This window comes from Corylus avellana, chromosome ca1 (assembly GCF_901000735.1).
Source record: "Corylus avellana chromosome ca1, CavTom2PMs-1.0".
Classification (NCBI taxonomy): Eukaryota; Viridiplantae; Streptophyta; class Magnoliopsida; order Fagales; family Betulaceae; genus Corylus; species Corylus avellana.
Window position 1 is genome coordinate 44,844,879 of NC_081541.1, and position 9,320 is coordinate 44,854,198.

The 9,320-nt window shown below is 36.4% G+C and overlaps 2 protein-coding genes and 2 long non-coding RNA genes across 4 annotated transcripts; all 4 read left to right on the plus strand.

The window, feature by feature from the left end:
• Positions 1-1,662: 1,662 nt before the first annotated feature.
• On the plus strand, positions 1,663-2,245 carry LOC132173272 (putative disease resistance RPP13-like protein 1). The gene is made up of 2 exons (XM_059584727.1): positions 1,663-1,986; positions 2,213-2,245. Exons 1-2 carry the CDS (start codon positions 1,663-1,665, stop codon positions 2,243-2,245), a joined length of 357 nt encoding a protein of 118 aa, XP_059440710.1.
• A 14-nt stretch (positions 2,246-2,259) lies between these two features.
• On the plus strand, positions 2,260-5,403 carry LOC132173282 (putative disease resistance protein At3g14460). Its single transcript, XM_059584737.1, has one exon. It carries the CDS (start codon positions 2,260-2,262, stop codon positions 5,401-5,403), a length of 3,144 nt encoding a protein of 1,047 aa, XP_059440720.1.
• Positions 5,404-6,982: 1,579 nt separating this feature from the next.
• Positions 6,983-8,178, plus strand: LOC132176146 (uncharacterized). Its single transcript, XR_009439492.1, has 3 exons — positions 6,983-7,068; positions 7,573-7,746; positions 8,102-8,178. It is a non-coding gene; the product is annotated as an uncharacterized LOC132176146 (long non-coding RNA).
• An 87-nt stretch (positions 8,179-8,265) lies between these two features.
• On the plus strand, positions 8,266-8,975 carry LOC132175699 (uncharacterized). The gene is made up of 3 exons (XR_009439456.1): positions 8,266-8,469; positions 8,673-8,772; positions 8,854-8,975. It is a non-coding gene; the product is annotated as an uncharacterized LOC132175699 (long non-coding RNA).
• Positions 8,976-9,320: the final 345 nt, after the last annotated feature.

Consider the following 9,320-nt stretch of genomic DNA (forward strand, 5'->3'; position numbering starts at 1 on the left):
GAGCCGAGCTTGGGCGAGCTTTGGCTGTCTAGGCTCGGCTCGTTTATTTTGGAGTCAGGCTCGAGCTCGAGCTCGAGCCCGACTATGCTGCTCGAGCTCGGCTCGACAGGCTATGTACCCTGCTCGAGCTCGACTATTTTGCTCAATCTCGAGCCAGGCTCGAGCTCGACTTTGTTTTTTTTTTTTTTGTAATTTAGATGTATTAGATTATAAAAATCATCCAAAATAATTTGCACCTTAAAATACTAAAGAATATTAAACAAACATATCAGATTAATGTCAACCTTACAATTAAAACTAACAAAATCAACTAAAATGCTAAAGAACATTAAACAAATATAATAGATTAATCCCAACATCACAATCATCCATACAAAATCAACTAAAATGTTAAAGAACATTAAACAAACATAAGACAGACGCAATCCAATGTATAGGTAGCGCAAATTCCTCTTCAACCCAAAAGCCAGGATGAAGTTCATGTCCACAACTCGAAGGTTTGGACTAAAATTCACATCTACGACCTAAAAGATCTGGATCAAAGTTCAATACTTCAGTTCACATCCAAGTAGGCAGATCGAGTGGCCAAGCCTTATTACAAAATAGAAGCAAGAAAACCGAAATACTCAAACTCTAAGTAATAAATTCATATGATCTAATGGTCGTATACTCATACTTAAATTTTATGATCATATTATCTCACAATTAATATTAATATTATCTTAGATCTAAGATCATGTGATACATCATATATGTTTTATAAGAATAAAGTATATAATTATTATGTATTGATTAAATAACACAATAACTTATGCAGATATACCATATGATTATATAATGATTAATGATTATGTGATATATACGATTCCAATTTCCAAAGTATAAACTATCTAATTATAATATTTGTATTAAATGACACAATAACTTGTGCGGTTGTACTATATGATTATATCATATGATAAAATGATTAATGACAATATCATATATATATATATATATATATTTCTTATATGTTTTTATATTAATATATACATATATTATATATATAATATATATACACACATATACATAAATAACAAAAAAAAAAAACAAAGGTATATAATATATTTGTTATTATTGAGTAAATGAGTAATGTTGATTATATATTGTTATTTGTTACTTAATAAAAAATATACGAGCCGAGTTTAATAAGCGAGGCGAGCCTTATACGAGCCGAGCTCACGAGCTGCTCACGAGTTAGCCGAGTCGAGCCGAGCTTGTTTCGTTTAATATTCGAGCTAGGATTTGTGTTCACGAAGTGCTTCACTTAATATTCGAGTCGAGCACGAGCCGAGCTTATGCGAGCGGTGACTTTACTCGTGGCGGCCAGCTCATGACCCTATGCTTATTCTTATAACTACTTCAAAAAATTAACTGCTTATAATAATAATAATAATAATAATAATAATAATGATAATTCAAACTTCATCATTGAGTTACTTTGTGTTACTAGTCCATCAGCAGTCGTGGGTCCACACTCCCATGGGCAGTTTCCTGTATACGTTCCTTGGTTTAGAAAGCAAAACATATAGCTTGCAATATCGATCATTTCCCTCTGCGGTTTCCTGCAATCACCCTTCCTTCATTTCCTTTCATTTGATCTTCCATTACAAACCAGAAAACATGGCTGAGGCCTTAGTGGGAGGAGCGTTTCTCTCTACCTTCTTCAAGGTGTTATTTGATAGGATGGAGTCTCCCGAGTTCGTGAACTTCTTTCGTCAGGGAAAACTCAACAAAAGAGTCTTAGAGAAGTTGGAGACAACGTTGCGGTCCGTGAATGCAGTGCTCGAAGACGCAGAGGAAAAGCAAGTTACAAGACCTGATGTGACAAAGTGGCTCGATGACCTGAAAGATGCTGTCTATGATGCAGATGATGTCTTGGATGAGATTGCTACTGAAGCCTTGCGATGTGAGGTGGATGCTGAATTTCAAACCTCTGCATGTAAGGTACGAAACTGGTTCTCTACTTATTTTTTCAAGAAGATAGAACCGAAGATAAAAGATGTACAAGATAGATTGGAATTTCTAGCAAAGCAAAAGGAGCATATGGGTCTAAGAGAAGGTGTTAAGGGAGAACCATTAGAAAGACGGCCCACAACTTCTTTGGTTGAAGAATCTAGTATTTTTGGTAGGGATCTTGATAAGGAAAAAATTATAAACTTGTTGCTCTCAGAAGATGCAAGTGGCAATGAAAATTTGTGTGTGATTCCCATAGTCGGTATGGGAGGAATTGGTAAGACCACCCTTGCTCAACTTGTATACAAGGACAAGAGGGTGAAGGAGCATTTTGACCTTAACGCATGGGTATGTGTTTCAGATGAATTTGACCTGTTCAAGGTAACTAAAACAATTCTAGAGGCAATGACTTCGTCAACTTGTGATATAACGGATCTAAATTTGCTTCAAGTTACACTACAAGAGAAATTGATAGGGAAGAAATTCCTACTTGTTTTAGATGATGTATGGAATGAGAATTATATTGATTGGCATGTCTTAAGTAGTCCATTTAAATCCGGGGCACAAGGAAGTGTGGTCATTGTAACAATACGCAATGAAGGTGTTGCATCAATCATGTGCACTGTTCCATCTCATCATCTAAAGAAGTTAGAAGAAGAAAATTGTTGGTCACTTTTGGCAAAACATGCATTCCATGATTATAACTCTAATGCACGTTCAGAGCTAGAAGTAATAGGTAGACAAATTGTGAAAAAGTGTGACGGTCTACCGTTAGCGGCCAAGACAATAGGAGGTCTCTTGCGATCTAAACTAGATGTTGATGAGTGGGAAAAGATATTGAAAAGCGAATTATGGGATTCACCAATAAACAAAGCAAGCATTATTCCAGCTCTAATATTAAGTTACAAATATCTTCCCTCACATTTAAAGCAATGTTTTGCTTATTGTTCAATATTTGCAAAAGATGATATTTTAAAAAAAGATGAAGTAGTCTTATTATGGATGGCTGAAGGTTTCTTAGAAGAAACTAGACACAAAAGAATGGAAGAGGTCGGTGAAGATTACTTCCTTGCTTTGGCATCAAGATCATTGTTAGAACAATCAACTGGCAATAAATCAGGTTTTGTAATGCATGATCTTGTCAACGACTTGGCAAAATTTGTATCTGGGCAATTGACCTTTAGATTGGAGGTTGATCATTCTGACGAAATTGTGAGCAAGACTCGTCATTTTTCGTATTTTAGAAACAAATTCGATAATTTTAAAAAGTTTGATGCTCTTTATATGACTAGGCGATTGCACACATTCTTGCCATTAAAATTGCCACCATCCCATGCTGGCTTGTACTTAACCAAAAGAGTGTCATTTGATTTATTGCCAAATTTAAGGTACTTACGGGTGCTTTCTCTATCTCACTATAGAAATATGACTATGCTGCCTAAATCAATTGGCAAAATTAAGCATCTACGTTATTTGAACCTTTCTTCCACTGCAATTAAAAGGTTGCCTGATTCCATATGTAAATTATGTAATTTGCAAACATTGAATTTATCAGGTTGTAAAGATCTTGTTGTGTTGCCAAGAGATATGAGAAAACTCATTAACTTACGTCATCTTCATATTAGCGGAACTGCCATAAAGGAGATGCCAATGCAACTGGGCAGACTAAAATGTCTACAAACACTAACTAAATTTATTATCAGCAAACATACTGGGGCTTGCATTGAAGAGTTAGGGAAACTTGCAAATCTCCGAGGAACGCTTTCTATTTTAGAGCTCCAAAATGTTGTATCTCCTACGGATGCTCTAAAAGCATGTTTGAAAGATAGGAAGTACCTTGAGGAGTTGGTATTGGAATGGAATGCTTTGGATACTAATATTTCAGAATGTCAGAGATCTGTACTTGAGAATCTTCGGCCCCATAGTAACTTGAAAAGTCTCACTATCAACAACTATAGCGTTAAAAGTCTTCCAGATTGGGTTGGGCATCATTCATTCTCTAATATAGCATTCCTTCGCCTAGAAAACTGTAAACATTGTTCCAACTTGCCACCACTTGGGAACCTACCCTATTTACTAGACCTCTCTGTTGTTGGGTTTGATGATGTTGTTAAAGTAGATCGTGAGTTTTATGGCAGCGATTCTTTATCAATTAAGTCATTTGGAGCCTTGAAAGTTCTAAGGTTCGAGCAAATGTTGAAGTGGGAGGAATGGTCTTCTTTTGGCCCCGAAAACGAAGGTGGAGCTTTTCCTCAACTTAAGGAGCTTTATATTGATGATTGTCCTAAGTTAATAGGAGGATTGCCCGCCAATCTTCCTTCTTTAACCAAACTCGAGATTGGTAAATGTCCACAGTTGGTGGCTTCTGCGCCGAAGGCTCCTACTGTCCACGAATTGGTGCTAAGACATTGTAATGAGGTTTTGTTGAAGGAATTGCCAACTAGATTGCGGAAGCTCAATATTGAAGGATTTGGTGCACTAGAGTCCCTTCCCCAGGGATTGGTGGACTCCAACGGAACTCTTCAAGAGTTAAAAGTCTCAAACTGTATGAAGTTAGGGCTCCCATCACACCCAAACTTTTCATCCCTTGAACAATTGTGGTTGGTAGATTGTGATTCTCTCAAGTCATTTCCATTAGATTTATTGCCAAAGCTTTATGAGATACGCATCTATGAGTGTAAGAATCTGGAATCATTTACTGTGTTAGAACAACATGGACGTGATTTAGTGACCTTGCGTATTAATATCGTAGGTTGCCCTAATTTTGTATCTTTTCCAAAAGGAGGAATTCGTGCTCCCGACCTTACATCCTTTTGGGTCTACGATTGTGGAAGTCTGAGGTCATTGCCAGAGAAGATGCATATACTCATGCCTTCTCTTAAGTATTTTCGACTTTTTGACTGTCCAGAAGTTGAACTGTTGCCTGAAGGTGGCTTTCCTTCCAATTTGGAAGTTATTTCCATCGTGAATTGTGAAAAACTCTTTGCCAGTCGGATGGAATGGAGTTTGCAAAATCTCCCATCTGTTAGACATTTGTATGTTGGTGACAAATCTGAAGATGTGGTGTCTTTTCCGGAGTCAGGGTTGCTGCCTTGCGGTTTGACTTATCTTCGTATACTTGGATTTCCAAATATGAAATCTTTGGACAAGAAAGGGCTTCAAAACCTCACCTCTCTTCAAGAATTGGTGGTCAGGCACTGCCCTAAGCTCGAGCACATGCCAGAAGAGGGGTTGCCTACGTCCCTTTCTTCTATACGGATCTATAAATGCCCTTTGTTGAAGAAGCAATGGCAAAGCAATAAAGGAAAAGAAAGGCGAAAGATTCCTAACGTCGATCACATATTGATTGATAGGGAAGAGTATATTGATGACCCAAAAGCCTCGCAAGAGTCCCATTTTCTGTTATAATATCTGCATATCATCTCGAAGGCGGCACCAACATATTCAGATTTGCCATCAACCGTTGCCTGCTGTGAAAGATCAAAAAATGCCTTTTCCGGTGGGTCGTCAAGCTCATCTTTTTAAAAAGCGCTTGCTACTGCGGTGTCATTGACCAAATGTACGTACATTGTCCTTTTCAAGCTAATTATAAATATGATCCCTCTTGCTTTTCCTATTAACTTTCTCAAATTCTTTCGTATGCATGGGTTTCTAATATTTTTTTGTCTAATAAATTTCTCTTCATTTAATCACTGTCTAATTGTTTTTCTTTTTGTTTCATTAATTGCATGGAAAAAATTTTAATTAACAGAATTTAGAAGTTCGAAGAGCTTGGGGGCGATTGCAAGAAACAAAGGCAAATAGAATCCATGATTCTGTGAGGCATGAATACCAGAAGGTTAGCTAATTAATCCAACTCCTTAATATCTTTTTTCATTTTTTCTCCAATTGGGTCTTTTTTATATTCGCTAAATTCAAGTTCATTAATTTCTTTTATTTTTAACAAAAAGTGAAATATATATATATTGGAAAATTGTAATATATTGATCTGATTTAGTTATTGCAGCCACATGTTACATCTGGTATATGCAAGAACTTGTGAAATTTGTATTAACACGTTCTTGGTACAATCTTCTTATATAGACCAATGAATCAGATACCTCTTATAAGTCTTTCAAACGTTAAAAAAATTTGTGCATCTCATAGATAAGTATGGTTTTTGATCAATTGGATTATGGGCTAATACTGACATTAAGAATCTTTTTCATCTCAGGAACGGTGGGGTTTCCAATTGGATCAGTAAAATTATTCTTTGATGGAACAAAGTGCTTGTTAGTTCGTCCAGTAATTCATCATTCTGGTGAAATAATCAAAGACTATGAGCTATGTAAAGCTAGGGATGCTCAGATGCTCTGCCAATCTACAGGTTTGCTTCGGTGATTTGTGTTTCCATAGATCTCTATTTCACCGTCTATCCTCAATTCCTTTGTGGGTTCTTTTGCAGAGTCACTTTTCATTGTCAATATCTTGTGTCATATGCTTAGAATTGAAATTTGGTGTAGTTGCTGGCTTCTAGCTCTCCATCCCATTGGGGATTTTGCTCTTAAGAAGACTTTGCCAAAGCAGAAAGACAGGTAAGTGAATGATTTGCCACAAACACTTCATTCTTCAGCATATGTCTTTGATGACTAACGACAGAGTATTTAACTAATACCAGAGTTGATATTTTACTGTAGCATTTCTTGCTACTTGCCCACTATTCCTATGGTTTCTTATACATAATCAAACACTTAAAAAATTCAGTTTTCCTCATCTGATTTTAAGGATAAACCTTCTACCTCCTTTTCCCACCCTTCACAAAAATTGACAAACTTTCCCCCAAACTTCACTACCAATCAGCTAGGCTAAGATGACTAAGTTATCTTCTTTTTTTTTTTTTCTTTTTTTTCTTTTTTTTTTTTTTCTGGATAAGGACTTGGTTATGTACTTACTCCTCACTGTATATGGATTTTCTGTTGCAAACAGTTTCAACTGAGAATGCGTGCCAGTTTCAGCAATTTTGTGAGTGCAACTGTTCGGGCCAATGCTGTGAGCACATTGGCAAAGTTTGGCGCCGTGGTTGATTCATTGAAGGTATTATTTTCCACTCCTGCTGCTCATAACATGTATTGATGGGACTGTTACTGATGTATGTTTGAAATATTGTGGTCATCTCCAACATATTATATATGAACGTATATTGTGGTCACTCACATTTGAACCTTATTTTTATATATTCAGTCCTTTCCCTGCATCTCATCCGTGGCATTGTAATGGCCACTTGAATAGAACATGTTTAAAACTGGACTAATCATGTAGGCTAGCTTACTTTCATGAGGCACTGGAACCCAAAGTTGTTTACCACGATATAAAAATTGAGTAACATTTCAGTTGACAAGCTGTGGAATCCAAAGGTTTCAGATTTTGGCCTTGCCAAGCTTCTCGGCTCAGAGAGTAGCTACATTACAACCTTTGTCATGGGGATATCACTTTGCATCAAATATAGTAGAATTTCATCTTCCATGTTGCTTTTAATTAAAAAGCCAAGAATTTTTATGCCAACTTAGTTGAGTGACTTAAGACTATGGTCGGAAACAGGAATCCGGAAGGAGTATTGGATCCAAAGCTACCTGAGAAGCCTACTTCAAGGGCATTGAAGCAGTCTCTTCTTGTGGCTTTACGTTGTGTAGACCCTAATGCACAGAAGCGGCCAAAAATGGGATAAGTTAGACATATTCTTGAAGCTGAAGGCACCCCACCCCATTCAAAGAAGTATGCATTCAACTCTGCTCAAAATTCATTTCATTTTCAGTGTTATACTATTAGTAAAACGAAATGGAAACTTAAAAGGCTAATGAGGTGATGGAAATGATTATGACAGCAGCAATTTTGTTTATTTTTTGAGTTTTCAGAACTTTATTTGTAAGTCTTATGACAAATTCTGTGCCTTAAGATCCTTAGTCACCTACAGCTTGCATTGCGTTGTAGTTTCAGGTCAGAACTTTGAGTGTGTGGTTCTATGATGAGGGTTCCTTTATCTACATGATAGCTTATACTAGGATTATTCTTTTGGTACATTTTGGATCACCTATCGATTATTCTTTATTTATCATTGGTTGTATTGCAGATATGTTGACGATTTTACTAGTTCATTGGGGTTCTCTACCAGGACCACGTATGGCGTATATTGGGAGGAAGGTCCACGGCATGGGAGATGTTGATCCGGACCATTTGTGATTATGTTTAGGAGAAACTTGAAAATGTAAGTCTGGGACAAGCATCATATGTAGCGGTCTTGTTTTTTTATCCGTGATTCTAAAAGTTGAATTGGTCTCGAGGGAACCCTTCCACGGTCATTTTGGATGGAATTTGATCCGAAATGATGCTCAGACACCACATTGTATAGATCAAAACACTTTCTACTATCTCTTAACCCCAACGAGAGCGCTCTAAAGTACAAGCCAAATAACAACGGCCTCATTGCACAACAATCAGGTAATTGCTTTTCTCAATCAGCTAATTATAAATATGATCCTTTTGCTTATCGTAATAAATTTCTCTAATTCTTTCATATATATATATATATATATATATATATAAGATATTTTCTTTGTCCGATAAATTTCGCTTCCTTTTATTACTGTCGAATTGTTTGTGTATTTGTCTCATTAATTGTATGGGAAACTTTAAATTAGCAGAATCTGGAAGTTCAAAGAGCTGGGTGACAATTACAAGAAGCAAGAGGCAGGCAAATAGATTCTATGATCCTGTGAGGCTTGAATGCCTGAAGGCAAATAGGTTAGCCAATTAATTTGTTGGTACTGAAAGTCTTACTACTTATTTATTGATTTTAACATATTGTTATTTTCTGATGAATAGGTACTGAAAATTTGGACTTATCATGCGTACAAAATCGAGATCATGGGAATATTGCTCTCTTCTTTTCTGCAGTAGAGGCTTTGAATTGTCAATTTGTATCTTCTCCTGAAAGCTGGCATGTAGGAAAAGGTAATGAATGGCAGCAGAGGATTTTTTATAGCCTCAGCATTTTCTTTTGTTTTTTTGGTCTGACTTTTTTTGTTTCTCTTGAGTGCATATAAGCTACACACCACCATGTTAGTTTTAATTCACTTTATCTTCCATCCCTTCCAAAATGAGATGAAAAGATTCTGTTGAAATGGGTCTTTTTCATGCCATTATTCAGTTAAATAGAGTTATTTTTTTGATCCTAGGAGTTTCTCTGATATAATGCTTTCTATTTGTTAGGTGGCGTCATTCCTTTGGGTTTAGAAGAATTTGGGTTGATCATGAGCTTGAAGAAACCTGTTTGTTTGATTATATTTTAG